This window comes from Camponotus floridanus, unplaced genomic scaffold (genome assembly GCF_003227725.1).
Source record: "Camponotus floridanus strain SB8 unplaced genomic scaffold, Cflo_v7.5 scaffold138, whole genome shotgun sequence".
NCBI lineage: Eukaryota > Metazoa > Arthropoda > Insecta > Hymenoptera > Formicidae > Camponotus > Camponotus floridanus.
In genome coordinates this window covers 18,288-34,230 of record NW_020229257.1, presented here as the reverse complement: position 1 = coordinate 34,230, position 15,943 = coordinate 18,288, and the positions used below count along the sequence as shown (strand labels likewise).

The 15,943-nt window shown below is 36.7% G+C and overlaps 1 protein-coding gene across 2 annotated transcripts; it reads right to left on the bottom strand.

Annotated features, from left to right (window-relative positions):
• Positions 1 to 2,217: 2,217 nt before the first annotated feature.
• LOC105248070 lies at positions 2,218 to 15,891 on the bottom strand. Of its 2 annotated transcripts, XM_011252641.3 has the most exons (6): positions 15,843 to 15,891; positions 9,734 to 14,625; positions 6,704 to 9,653; positions 3,625 to 6,631; positions 3,307 to 3,546; positions 2,218 to 3,049 (listed from the first exon to the last, which is right to left on the bottom strand). In XM_011252641.3, exons 2-6 carry the CDS (start codon positions 14,532 to 14,534, stop codon positions 2,984 to 2,986), a joined length of 11,064 nt encoding a protein of 3,687 aa, XP_011250943.2. In that variant the 5' UTR covers positions 14,535 to 14,625; positions 15,843 to 15,891; the 3' UTR covers positions 2,218 to 2,983. The 2 variants fall into 2 exon arrangements, with proteins under 2 accessions (XP_011250943.2, XP_011250942.2); XM_011252640.3 differs by having other exon boundaries at positions 3,625 to 9,653.
• Positions 15,892 to 15,943: the final 52 nt, after the last annotated feature.

The window sequence follows — 15,943 nt, the reverse complement described above, 5'->3', positions numbered from 1 at the left end:
CTTTAAAATCAATAATGAAATATGTATATGTATATATATAACAAATGATAACAATATTTATATTGAAATTATTAAAAACATTCGTGTAACTTGTTTCATATATATAAAAAATTATTTCGCAACAATTCAATGTATCAAGTCTTATATTTTAATAATTATTGTATTTTTTTTATGAGGACATTCTTTTATACTTTCATATGTAAGTCAGTATTTTTCAGTTTACTTTATATTATTTAAAATACATATGCATATGTATGTATGATATATTTCATATATTATGTTAACACGGTTCTTTTAGATATATATAGAATCCTTATAGTTATGTTCACCAAAAATCAACAAATTGTTGTTACTACCAACAATTCATATTGTGTAATCTTCTATTGTTCTTTGTATATATTTTAATCCGTATCATTCCATTATATCGCTATATAAAATTATTAAATGTATTATTAAATATACCATACAGTCATTGTACATTTAGTATCATGGTAAAATAAACAAGCATCAAATTATCATATCGATTATATCTAAAATATTAATTTTCATATTATGAGGCAACATGATTATTTTTTAAATTTCGTTTTCAACATGCACTTATGTGGTGATAATAAGTATTTTATCTGAATGACAACAATAAATTTTAGCACATTTTGTTCTCTATAAAAATTTCTGATTTCTCAATTAAATTAGCGACTCGCAAAATATTTTCCATCTCTTATATATGTGTATACCTAGGACATATATATATATATATATATATATATATATATATTTTTATATTAAATATATCTTTAAAAATAATTATATAATTTATTATAATGTGTGCTCCGATAACTAAGGTATAATTATGTATATGTGTATAAACATGCTCAAGTGTATAAATATATAGATTCATTTTTGTTATATATGTAGATATATCTATATATATAGATCTTTTATATTTTTGTTATATATATATATATGTAACACGATACAACGAATACTGTTAAGTGTATTTTAAGGCACTCGTGCGAATAAAATCTAAAACATTTGAAACGAATAAAGTAAAATAAAGATTTTTTAACTATAATAACAATTCATAAACTAACACATCTAACTATTATATTTGGTTAAATTGGTCCAGAACTAGAATAGATTGAATGAAACTTTTACTTTATGTTAAACTCCTTGTAAGATAAATTAGGAAATAGTGTGAAACAATTGTTGAATACAATCGATCAACCCTGTATTAATATAACATTTCATTATAGCCTCTTAACAAATAATATTATGTATTCTATAACCCCATCTAAAGCCAGGAACTAGTGCTTTAAGGAATTATTTCATCCCGTCTTTATACTTAAATCTATAGTGCAAAGTTTCTCAACTGTATGTTTTTTTTTTACTATCAATCAATAACTAGATATACTTTGAATAATTCAAATCAAGTGCGAAGTGTAAAGATAGAATAAAATTATGACTGTAAAACCTGTATTAATAGAGATTTTAGGATAGATACATATATATATATATATGCGTAGCATTGCTATCCAGTTCTTAAACACCATGCACATACAATACGCATATTTAGACTGTTTATGAAAAAAAAAAAGTGTAAATTGTGTGAGATTGGCTTCAACTTGCTCACTTTAAATTCTTCTAATATTAATATCACGGATTTTGCTTCAATAGATCCTCTGTGTTATGGCAATATATACATTTGTCAATGCCTAATATAACGCTAGATACAGATTTTCTCTACAATCTTCTCTAACGATCTTGCCATAGTTTTTGCATCAACTATAATATGAGAGCTATGGGACATTATTTATTTTGCATAATGCATGATATGATTTTAATAAATATTCTGCAATATTATAATAAACATTTCAATAAAGTGTATATATATATATATATATATATATATATGTGTGTGTATATATATATATATACACATACATATATAATCTTCCATATTTTTCATATATAATACGTAATATCTTTACATTTAAAATAACATTAATAAAATATTACAAATAAAATAACAAGATAAAATATTACACAAATAAAACTTTACGAGTAATTATACTTTTTAAAGAAATAACAAAGAGTGTAAAACGTTTAATTATTTCAAGTGCATTTAACAGTAACGCACACACTCACATAGACATACACACACACACACACACACATACACACACACACACACACACACACACAGAATGATAATATATTATTTTATACATTTATATATAAATCACGCAAACAGTTATATAAACTTTCTATTATGCAAGATAAATCACTTTTATATGTGTTGTTCCATAGCTCACAAATTTCTTCATATAATATCTCTATACAATATAGGAATGTTTCATTTTTTCTTGTACAACGTCTCTATCATTAGAAATATGATTATATCATAAAATGCAGATTTTCACATAATTTTAACCGTATACATTTCCTAATAGTAATGTTGCCAGTGTACATATCTTTTGCAAACTGGAATGATAAATATAAGTATATATATCCATGTGTGTATATATATATACCTTCATAATATAAATAAAAATTCGCAGTGAGCACATTCAGCGCGTTTGAATCACTCATAAAACTTTGTACAAATAAAAGACCGAAGTCTTCTGAAAAGTGTAAATAATCGAACGTGTATTATTTTAGCTTTGCTAAAATCTTTGGCTAAACGTCTAATTGCGAGCTAGAATTGTCTCTCCGGTAACTTTCTGTTACTGATGACCTATTCATCGATTTGACTTAGCTAAAAATCAGCAAACATTTCAAAGCGTTCCATCTAGCAGGTAAAATTTCGATGCTGACGCTATTAGTAGCAGCTATTAATCGTGTGTTAACAGTCTAGCTGCGATAGAAAATATTCGCATCATCTTTTATCATTGTGAATAATGTTTATAGAAGATTGCACTGTAAGCCATGTTAATATGATCACAGTAATTGTAGGTATATGTATATATGTATAACTTACTCCTGATTATTTATCAATGTCATTCTGCTTCCTAGGACTTTGTTGTGTACAATTGAAGTTGTTTGTGACATCCTGAAAAAAAATTTCATACATATTAATACATATAAATTATATATATATATATATATATATATATATATATATATATATATATATATATATACACATACACACATACACATACACACACACACATATTACATGCTAATGTTAACCGGGTTGATTATCTCACTGCTGTACATGTAAATTTTTGTACATTAATTTATAATATAACAAGATATATATGTAATGTAATACAAATATAAATATTGCAGATAAATGCAACGTACTTGTACTGCAATTTGCAACGGCGTTAATTCACCTACGGAGCAATCATTTCGCGCGACATTCGCCGGCAGTAATCTGGGGCAAGGTTTGCCCGTGAAGAGCATGAATAGTGCGTGAATGCTTCTACGTTGTGTCAATTCTATGTGACGATGTTGGTATCCAGCCAAATGCCGTCGATGCCGCGATGTTGTTGGGAACCATCTCTCGCACAAATTACAGTATCGTCTGTGCTTTATCGTTGCCTGTAAAAGAAACGAGACAAGAATAGAAAATACTCGCTAATGGAAGAAAAGCAGGTATATTGAAGATTTTCTCTTTACCTTCTCGTGATAAGCTAATTGAGTTATGAAATCAGCGACAGATATCTCGCTTTTTTTAACATCCTTCGTATCGTCCTCAATTTTATCACTCGACATTATGACTTTGTCATCCAATAATTTGGACTCTGAGATATCGAGATCTTCATTATCCTGGATCGTGATGACTGGAGGTGATCGGGAATTATCTCTATCGGAATTCGCATCAAAATTTACGGTGACTTCAGGTTCCAATATCGGCATGTTATCTTCCTTGGTAGGTTTAATTTTCTTCGTGTTACCATTCGTGTCACTTTCCTGATCCAAGGATTTCGATATTTTAGGAATCTTGAAAGACGCAAGTTTATTCTCCTCTCTCCGTTGTGAATCTTGCAATTGAACACTGTCACTTTGTTCCGTTAAGTTTTTCTTTCTTTTCTCGCTCAAGTATATAGTACGAATTAGACTCTCATTTGACATGGCTTCGCCGAGTCGTTTGGATGCTTTTAAGGATATCGTAGTGCATTCACGCATGTTTTCTATCGTTTCTTTGGTATCTGCCTTGTCATTTTTCTCGGGTGATTTCATTTTTCTCTTAATGAAGGAATTTTTATTTTGTTTGGAATGTTTTTTATCAGACTTTTCAGCATTAGGTATATTCTCAGTCTTGTTACTGGCCGCGGGTGTAGAGTCCTTCTGAGATATAATATCATTACAGCCTTGAGAAGAAGCATCACTCGAATGCGTTGTCTCTGAGAGACTATTGAGATCAAAACTCGAGCCCTGCTTCTTCTCCGCAGCTGTCTTTGGTCTTGCATTGTTCTGACTTTCACATTTGGATTTTGAAAGGCACTTCTTCAAGGTCTCCTTAGCAGCCAAAACTTCTTTTATCAAAGAATCATTGCAGCAGAAATTGTCCCTTGTCACGGTAGAAGCTACTGCTTTATCACACGATGATTTCGAAGAAATCTCCTTGATAAAGCCAACCAATTTATCCTCCAACACAGATTTATCATCGCTACTAATGTCAGTTTTCATGACGTGTTTATCTTTCGCGAGTAAACTCTTACTGTGAAATGAAGTCTCGAATTTATTGCAACGTGTTATCTTCAACGTTTTATCGCCACAAGATTCTTCGTTGGATGTACGACGTGAACAATAGCCACTGATAGGATCTAATTTTGGCATGAATACATCCAGCAGATCAGTGTTACTATTATCTGTGATCTCCAATTCCAACTCGAATTGAGTCGGAATTGCATCTGCCGAATATAACTGCTCGTTGTCACAATCTTCCATCATGTTGTTCTCCAACTCGCTAGTACCATTCGGCGAAGCTGGCAAAATCTCTATTGTAGATTGACTCTCATCCGAAGACTCGATTTTAATAACGGAGTTTTTATCCATCTCAAAATTGTCCAACATGCTCGCGGTATCGTCTTTAAGCGAACCAATATCATCCTGCAAAGTGCAATTATTGTCTATGTCATCGGAGCTACTCAATCGTTCCTTCTTTATCACGATTTTATTACAATCATCTTTATCCAAAAAAATATCATCATCATCATCTCGCTCCTTTTGTTCCTCGTTAGTTCGCAGATTGACTTCCTCGGAAAGTGATTCGTTTACATCAGATACTTTTACGAAACTTTCTATCTTAGATGTTGTTTTCAATTCCTCTAACGCGAGTTTAAAGTCTGTAGAGTCGTTTGATTGCTTGATGGAATTCTTCTTGTCTTTATTTGAGAATATCGTATCTTCGTTTGCTTTCACCACTTGCTCGCGATCGATGACAAAACTGTCAGACTTGTGTTCATCGCAATGTAAAGTAGCTTTTTCCGTGCTAGATTTCTCAAACAATCGATTGCCTTCCTTTTCGGACAAAGTAACGTCTATTTCTCTTCGTGAATTATTATCGCGAGATCTCGAACGTTTATTATCCTTTTGAAATTCGTCGGTTGATTTACTACCTCGATTTTTCTTTGGCGTGGTGCATGTCTTGGTCCTAGAATCCGTATCTTGCGTTGACGCGTAACTTAAAGTATCGTTGATTTTTCTGCAATCGTAATCCGACATTCTTCTCTGTTTACACTTGACCGGAAGCAAATCGGACGTCGAATTCGATCTGGATAATTTATGATCGTCTTTCTTTTCCCGATGATAGCCGTGTTTGCGATTTGAAAATATTTCATCTATAGTTCGCATTGATATAGGAGATAAAGATAATTTTAAATCCTTCACCATACTATCCAGGATCCGATATCTCTCTAGCTTGACTTCTGGTTGCCATTTTGCGCTCTTCGCGATAACGTTCTTGCAACCCTTACTTAGTTCGCACTTAAATTCTGCACTAGCGGATGTTCTCTTAATAATAACTTTGGGAATCTTTTCAGAGATGCGTATCAAGGGATTCTTTTTTGTTTCATGATCCGGAGCGATCGTTCGCATCGAGTCGGATGAATTACTACGTCTCGTAGAGTGTCCTATCTCGTCACGTCCCAATTTCTTATATTTTTTTAACGGTACTTCCGGGTGACATGAACTCTGTCTCTTCCGCGTCACTTCTGGAGACGGTGATCTGTTTCTCTCCTGCTTCCTCAATTTTAATATCGGTATCTTTTCCTCATATCTTCCTGAATCTTTCAATTCTTGAGAAATTGTATTATTACAGACCGAGTTATCCGACAGATCATTTTTTGAAGGATTTTTTATCTTTACCTTTGGTACGGTTTTCTTTACGCTTTTACGTTTAATGCAAACCTCCGTATCCTCGCTTCTCACTATCTTATTAGAATTCTTTTCATCCAATTTGATCTTCATTTTGGGAATCTTGTTTCTATAATTACTTGAATCTTGCAGAGAATCCTCGGAATCATTCATATATAATTCTTCGTTTGTAAATAGAATTCGATCCAAAGTATTTGCTTGAACAGGAGGAGTTTCTTCGTGAACAGCCTCGATGGACGGTGTACCTGGGCGAGATCTTGCATTTCTGATGATCATTTTGGGTATCTTCGGTTGACAGCCTGGCCTGAAAATCGATTTATTAATAATATTATTATCCATCTGTATAACGGAAGATGAACTCATTTTTGTGACAAACTTTGAGCTGGCTTCGCTCTTCTTGATGACGAGTTTAGGGACTATTTTTGTATTAGCGTTGCAATCTGTCGCACGCAAATACGTCATTTTCTCATAATCACTGGAAGAAACTTGATCCTGCTCCTTGTTCTCATCGTTGCTCGTCGGTGTTGTTTTGGACTCCTCGATTATCGGCGTCGATTCGATTGCTGACATATCGGATTCGTCATTCGGCTTGCTTGTAATCTCGTCGATCGCTTCCGAGACTCGAGACTCTTTGATGACCGATGTCCTCGAAAGAGACAGATTGTCTAACAATGAGTTAGTTTCCTGTAACGAACGAGCTGCGCCCATAAAATCCATCGATGATTCGCCGATATTGCATAAACGATTGACGGCGTCTTCCTGAATCTGGCTTGTCTCCCATTCCATCGGCACTATGCTATCTTCCTCGGTGAAATCATGTTCGGACATCTGGGTCAGAGGGCATCTGTCCTCCGCGTAAATTCCACAATCAGAAGAATCTATGCACAATAACTTAGAGTCAAGACTTATGTCGCAATCTCCGAGATTCTCTTTCGTTCCGGATTCTTGAGATTTTAATTGTTTCTCATCGCTGTTAATAATGCTTTTGATGACAGTAAATTCAGATATATTTTGTTTGTGTTTCTCATTCGCGAATAAATCACACACATTTTCTCCCGCAGATAAATCCAAAGCAACAGCTGGCGTAGATGTTATGGCGGTGTTACAATGATCTACCTCGTCATTTTCCTGATCCTTCGACAAAACTTCAGTTCTTTCTCTATCATTTTCCAACTTTTGCTGCTCGTTGCCTAGTTCGTTATGTAACTGCTCTATAGGTATGACGTCGGATGAATTTTGCACGATAATCGGTTCGTTTAATTTACATACTTTAGAATTTTCCGCGTCATCTTGTTTATTTGATTGATTAAAGTCGATTTCCGTCGAAATATTCGATTCTATTGCAGGCGCAACTTTTTCACTATCTTTGCGATCGATTAGAGCCGACGAATCTTGTTGATATAGAATTTCTTGACTTACAACAGACTCCAAATTATCCTTCAACGAATCATTGATCTCATCTTGTTTATTTAAAGTAGGCGCAAAATCTTTTACAGTATCTGTACACTTTGATTCATCGAGTATATTTTTAGATTCTGCATTCAATTTGAATGGACTTGCGACTTCAATGCAATTTTCACTTGAAACTTGTTTCTCATTTGCATTCTCGTTGGATTTATCTTCCTTTGGAGAAGCAGGTGTACAATAAACTTGAATATCATCTTCTTTTAATTGAGATTTTGTTAATGTTTCCATATTTTTTACATTATTCATAGAACACTGATTTTTTTCTGGCTCTTTGTGAATTTTTTCATCTATTACTTTAGGAGAAGATTGTTCAATGAGCAAATCACTGGATTTAATTTCATCGGATTGACATTCTTGCTTCTTTGCGTATTCATCATTTCTTTGCATATTCAACGATATATTAAATATATTTGCTGATTCATTATTTATGCCTCTTGCTAACGTATCGTTCTGATTATTACACTCATTTTCTTCTTTATTATGAGGAGCAATATCTAATTGTTCGCACTGTGAATCGTTGTTCCGGATTGAATCTAAATCTTCAGTAAAGTCGCATGTAAGGCGATGCATTATTGTCTCGTTTGTCGTGGTAGAAACTGCCTTGCGATTACTGTTGTCGGAGGAATCTTGATCTGTCGACAAAAATAGGAAAGAATCCAGCCGTTTCTGTGCGGCAAATATTTCACTGAAATTTAATTCCTTAGCACTATCACTGTTTCTCCTGTCGACATGGGACGAATACGATTTAATCGATTCCATTGTCTCTTCCCAACAAGGCGGTTTTGGTGGTAGAAATAAATTCGAATCAAGTACAGAGCTCTCGCTATGTCCTTTCTCGTACGCGAGATTATCCGTTGACGCTTTCGTCTTACAATATTTAGTGCTAGATGCGGCTTCATTGTCCAGATTATATTGTTTTTCGAGAAAGCTCAAGTCCAAGATATTCTTCCTATTATTTTCTTTGCTCTCTTGTTGACTGCTCCTGTTTGTGTACAATTTGTCCGCATCATCATTGAAGAATTCCAGATGTGATATATTTCGGGATGTTTTTGCGCAAGGATTGCTTTTGTAAGCATTTTTATTTGATAAATGATCAATGTGTCTTGCAGATGAAATCTCTCCTTCTCTCGCTTTTCTACTGGAAGCGACGTCGCGATTTCTTTTGAATATCTTTCGCATCTTGGAACAGTTATAATAATCGTACATTGGAGATCTCGCCAAATACGATTCGCGCGTATTATCGTAACTCTCGTTCGCGCGAGCTTCCATGATTAATTCGCGATACGTGAATCGGGGATTAGGACTGTAAGTGATCTTGCCATCTTTGGTGGTATATACAGGAACTATATTTAAGTTTTCCAATTCGTCCGCGTTAGAGAAAGTCGGATTTACGTAACCGCTGGCGTTTTTGTATAGATCAAAATTGTTGAATCTACCGTCGTCCTTCTTTGACCTTTTCCATTTATCGATACGTTTTGCATTCGCATCTGCATTTTCGTTGGGAGCAACGTCAAAGTGGTTATAATCGAAATGTAGAGAATTATTGTAACTGGCGTTTTCCAGACTTGAATCCATCGTATTCGAAGAAGTCGATGGAATCGCATTTAATCTAGATGTAATATCATCTTGGAAGTTTTTTGTATTCCTGCATAAAGAAGCAGCGGTATTTTCCTGATGCTCCTTCTGAACGCTGACATTCCTCGATGTTGATCCCACGCATGGCGAATGATCCGAAGAGGTTTTCAATTCCTCGATATAGGAATTGATAGCAATAACCTTCCTGTCTGACTCTTCGTGCAAGCTTCTTCTTCTAATCACCGTCTGCTCTGATTTTGATTCAGTTTCGATATTGATATTACCTGAAAGAAAGATATATTATAAGATTATTATTTCACAAAAAAAAAGTAATTTTCTTACCATTCTCAAAAATGTAAAATACCTTTATTTTCATATAAATCATCGATTAATTCTCCTTCCACTAACGAGCTTCGTCTTTTCTTAAGCGAGCCGGATATTTCGTCGTTAGTTGAGTCTTCTTTGTATGTGGTGCTAACCGCATCGTGTTTGACCACTTCCGTGTTGATTGGATCCTCACAAATTTCAGTATACGTAGATGTTTCCGTTAAAGCAGCTGGAGATCGATTGCGTCTCTCATAATCGTGACAATCCGCCGCTTTATCGCAAACTGTTTTCTTGTCACATTGAATTTCCGTTATATTTGTCGAATTAGATCTAACTCCGTTCGAGATCGAATTAGTCAAGTGACCGATCGTTTCAGCGACAGCATTCTTGATATTCTCGTGTAACAACTTCTCCGTTGTATTTCGTTCCGTACACGACACATTTATTTCAATTTTAATCGCGTCAAGGGGACCGCTACTCTTCGTCTCTTCTTCTAAATGCTGCGATTCTTTTTGATCACTATCCTTGCGTTTTAAATTGACATTTGTAACTTGAATGGCAAAATCGGGATTTATATTCTTAGTTACGAATGTCTTCAAAATACTTGCATGCTTCTTCTCTTGGGCTTTCTCCTCGGATGACTTCAGTCTTGCTATGTCCTTTTGATATAGCTCCCTATTGCTTGATTGCAACATTTCTTCAGAATTCAACGAAGAATTAAGTTTCTTGTTCGCTTCAGAATCTTCTTGTGTACCTTCATTTTTATTCTGCAGTCCCACAGTAGGCGTTTTATACTTCATTTTTCTGTATTCCTTCAGAAGACGCATTCTTTCTCCACTATCGTCGATATTAACGTTGTCAATTATTCTTGGTTTATTACGTGAAATATCGGGTTCTTTAAAGCTCTCGACAGGACAGGATTTGTCCTTGAGCGTCGCCGCTTCTTGAGTATGTTTATTGTGATGTATAATTGTTTCGCTACATAATTTATCCGTATTTTCGGACGAAAATGTTTTTTTGCGAGAAGTTGTTTGATTGTCTGAAATTGATTTTTTATGATCCATAAGTGTTGATCCGTGTCGAGAATTTTTCGAGTCTTTTGCATCGATTTTTGCTGCTTTATTACCGTTGACATTTCTCTCCAAAAAGGAATCTTCCTTCGCAAATTTATCGCCCGTCTCGCATTTTTTCGACTTGTCGCTGCTTAAACTCGAATGTTTTGTACTCTGTGACATAGAGTTATTTTTTACAGTTTTCGTCGAACAATCATCTTCTACCGCTGGTCTGGAATTCTTCGATGCGATATCGTTTGTCGGTAATAAACTTATCGTACCTGTTATTGTTTGACAAGTCAACATACATTTCTTTTCGGAATAATTAACATCTTGACCATCAAGTTCAACGGGGTCCGGATCATTCGTAATATTTTGCAATGCAATATTGTTCAATTCCATTGAATTAGCATATCGAAGTGTAGTTTTCACGTTCGGTTCCGGAAGTATTTGTAATTGTTTATGAGCACCCGCCGAGGAGGTAACTTGAGATTCGTTCGCACGATGCTCGGTGATCGTTGAATTTTGATAATCCCGCGTCGGCTTAGTCTGCTGCGTTCCTGTTGACACGATCTTTAATTCATACTCACCCGCAGAGGTCAAAGTCATTCGCATACTGGCGGTCTCCGCGTTTTCCGTTTCATCATGCGGTGAGGACGCTTTCTCATTGTTATTTTTCGAATTTTCATTTATACTCGCACGCTCCTTTTCGTTTTTCGTTGAGTCGTTCTTATCAATATTGGAAAATTCAAATGTACCAAGAACGGTATCGTGATTTAGCATGTTATTGCTCGCGTCGTTTTTGAAATGATTTTCGGCTCGATATTCACCTTCTGAAGAATCGATTGGTTTATTCCGCTCGTCGCTCAAATGATCATAAGGTTCCCTATTCGTCGGCGATTGCGTGAAACTGAGCATGGGACTGTTCTGTATAACTTCTATCGGATTCGTTGGTATCGTGAGATTATCGGCATGAGATTCCGACGATTCCTCGTTGTCGGAATGAATGGGCGTATTCAGTGTCGTAGAGATCGGAGTGCACTCGGATGTAGGCAGATCCGGCAGACTTATGTCATCCGGGTTATGAGATTCTTCGCTCGCAAAACTGTTCTGCTTCTTCAGATTCAGGTTTTGAACGTCCAAGTTGTTGTCTTTTATAGATATAGGCAAGATTTCCGAGTCGTTTACCCGTGTCTGCGATGTATCCTCCACCGTTTTAGGAGGAGAGGAGCCTTCGACGATGTCTTTGCTCAGCGTTTCAAGCGTTTCAGCATTATATTCAGTTGAAGCGGACTCGTTGTCGGTCTTCTTGTCAATCGCGAGAGTTATCGCGCTCGCTGTGACTTCTGTTCCTTCCTGAAAGAATGACACCGCTTCCTGCCGCTCCAGAGTCTCGGCAACCGTTTGACCGTTAGCAACCTGCAAAATACTACCTATCTCCAGATTATCGACTATATGAATTGTTGGTACTTCATCAGGCCCGTTCCTTATACATTGTATGATATGACTTCCCGGTCGTACGATATTTTCTTTCGATATGATTTCCTTGCACGTTGAATCTTTGGCCATCTCGAGGTTCTGCGCAGCCGAGTACGATATCGTCAGACAATCCTGGGCGGGCACTACATCGATGTTACTGTTCTTATTTTGATTCTCGAATGTTATCACGTTCGAAGCGATCTCTTCCGATTTGGAACCGTTTAAATCTTCCAACGTCTTCGCCGACAGATTCACATTCTCGTAACCCACAATCACTACTGGCGTTGATTCGCTCAAAATAGCGCTTGGCAAGTTGTTGCTCGCGCCATCCTCATCTTCCGACTCGTCCCAATTAGCCAGGAACTGTCGTACGTCCAATTCCGGCTTGTCGGCGAATTCTTTGGACATTTTCTGTCGTATAGTCGTATTGCCCGCGTTTGTACCCAAGTTATTAAAGTTTTCGCTTCCCGTTTTCTGTATTTCAAACTGGCTGTGATCGAGACTCTTTTGCGCAGGATATCCATCTTGTTTCTGAACGTTTTCCGAACACAGAACAGTCGCCGCAAGTCCGTCACCGTTATTATGCTGCTGTGAGATCAATCGCTCCGGTTTTTGAACGTTGTGATTCGCCATTTCTGGAACACTGTCCTGCTTGCCTGCTTGCTTATTCGCCGAATTGTCCAGTGGTGCTTGAGGATTTACCGGCGGCACTTGTTGTATTCTAGAAAAAGCTTCGGGCATGTAATTGGAATTGATTAAAACGCCGTTTTGATCGAATTGTAAATTTATAGGTGGGATAGTGGAAGTATTAGTGACGGTCGACGCAGTGGCGCATGGCGGAGTTTGTTGAATAGGCCCTTGATATGTGACGTTTTGCTGACACTTCAGTATTTCTCTGTACTTCTGCATGCATTCTTTATACTTGGGATGTGATTGGTATCCAGGTATTCTCGAAAACTCCTTGAGATGATTTTCCATCGAGAATCTTTGCATCGCTACCTTCTGCTGATATATCTGATATCGATGATGGGGAACGGCATGCATAGTCGACGCCTGCATTCTATTTATCATGGATACGTCGGTGGCAGTCTCTTGACAGTCGTGTGTATTCTCGGTCGGTATATTCCTCGGGTATTGCGAATTGAAGTAGGTATTCTGCGCGGGTGGAATCATGTTCGGATTCGGCACATTCGTGGCGGACGGTATGTTGCTCGGCATCATAGCGCCGCCATTGTTTTGATACGGCACCTGCTTACTGTTGTACTTTTGCTGAGGTATCACGAAACCTTGCTCTTGATGTTTAACCATCCCCTGATTCGGTACATTCATACCGCTCATCTTGGGATATTCTTTAACATTGTAGGGATATTTTTGATACTCTCCCGTGTAATTGTAGTTTTGCATAGGATAATTCTGTAACATAGCCGAGGAAGGCGGGTAGTTTCGCGAAAGCAAACGATCCTTGCGATACTTGAAGTCGGAAAAATTCCTCCGATGATCCGCATTAGGTCCGTTAGACGGTGGTACGACGGACGATAGAACCTCCTTTCCGTCGAAATTATCCTTTCTAAAGTTGAAATCGTTGTTGAATCGTCGAGCATCCGCTTGATATCCGGCGGACGAACGAATGTTCTCTCTATAAGTCGCGTTGTTCTGGTAGCAGTACTTTTCCCACTGCTGGTAACCTATATTAGGATCTGGATTGCAACACAATCCCTTGCAAGGAACATAGGATGGTGGCGGAGGACCTGGTGGGCCTGCCGTTCTGTTAGCGGCATGTGAATTCACATTAGTGTTTCGTGGTCCTATAGATCCATGCGGTGGTGCATTCATATTCATTACGTTTGGTCCATTCATATGCGAGATAGGCCCATTTAAAGGCACCTGATTGTTTCTATAGCCTAGTTCCTCATTCAAACCGCCTATCGAGGCATTTCTTGGGTCCATAGGATTATCCACCATGGGATTTCTTGTATTCGAAGGTCCATAGTGACTAATGCAATTTTGCATTTGTACCATCGACGCCAGAGGGGTATTGTCAGCAGCAGCATTGTGGCCATGCGAAATGTTACTTGCCAGATGTGGCTGGAAATGCCTTGGATTGAAATTAGGATCGCTTTGATGTTTCTCGAATCCCTCAGAACTGAGATTCAAACTACTCAACTGTGTCGGACAGGTTGGACTAATACTAGAAATAAACGATAAGTGTCCCGAATTGACATTTTGAGCAGTAGATGTTACGTCGTTTATTCCTGATTGCGAGGGATTATATTGATGCCAATCTGGCATATTTCCACTGTAGTTCATTGTACATTGTTTTGCTATTATTTTCTTGTTGATTACATTGTTCTCCTTATTTGCAGGAAAATGTGTCCAACTAATAAGAGCAGGAGGCTACCTGAAGAGAACAAATAAAATATGTTATAAATTTGCTATAATATTTATACAGAATCTAGTGTATATATATATATATATATATATATATATATATATAATAATTATACCATTTTTATGAAATTACATAAAAATACATATATGTATATCTTAATCATATCATTAAATAGAATTATTTTTAAAGATAATGTTTATTTATATCTTTCCTTATTATACATATATTTTGCAAATATGTTATGAATTTGCTATAATATTTATACAGAATCTAGAATATATATTATATATATATATATATATATATATATATATATATATATATATAAAATACATACCATTTTTATGAAATTATATAAAAATGCATATATGTACATCTTAATCATATCATTGAATAGAATTATTTTTAAAGATAATATGTTTTATTTATATCTTTCCTTATTATGCATATATTTTGCAAGTGTGCATATAGCGTGCATTATCTCTATAATTATTCTCGTTTTATAAGCGATTAAAGCAGCAAGAATTAAAATAATAATTTAACTTCGGAATATCACGCAGACTTTCATCCGCTTAATCAAACTCAAAATGTTATATACGCGACGCATTATAATGTAACGCAAGTATGACCTAGATATTACTTTGACATCTTTGGCACACGGGACCATGCTTATCAGTATGGCCGAATGTATCTTCATTATGCAAATAATTTCGCAACATTCTACACGTTATCTAGCTACGCGATACGAAACACATCGTGCGTCGACGCCGAGGAAACGTCGTATCTGTCATCGATTCCAAGATCGGAGTCGGGAACCCGACTCGAGACGGTACCGAGACGAACTGACACACAGGTGACACCATATTTACCCCAGTGTTGCAGCCATTGTTACAATTAGTCTAGATCGCGCGATGTCCTTCGTCGTACGCGTGTTTACCGTGATAAACGGCCGAACATTATTGCTGTCATTCGTCGTATATCGCGCGCGGAACAATAAACGTGCGTAATTTATACGCACGTACTTGGCACAAGTGGAAACGCACCTTGCTGGACGGACCTTGAAAGTTGACGATTGACACCACGATTGATATCGCCCGCGCTATTCGATCGTTAAGCCCTCGTGAGCGTTTGCGACGATCTCGTCGCGCTCACTTTACCCTCATCGTCGAGACCATCGTCGCGCACAAGGTGCACGCGAGACAATACGCGCATTCTCTTCGACTTACCTGCACACATTAACATCGCTCACGACACGCACGCCATATTGGACACGACTGCTCGCGGAGGAAAAAAAAACATCACGCGCCCTCTGCGTCAAGAGGTGCTT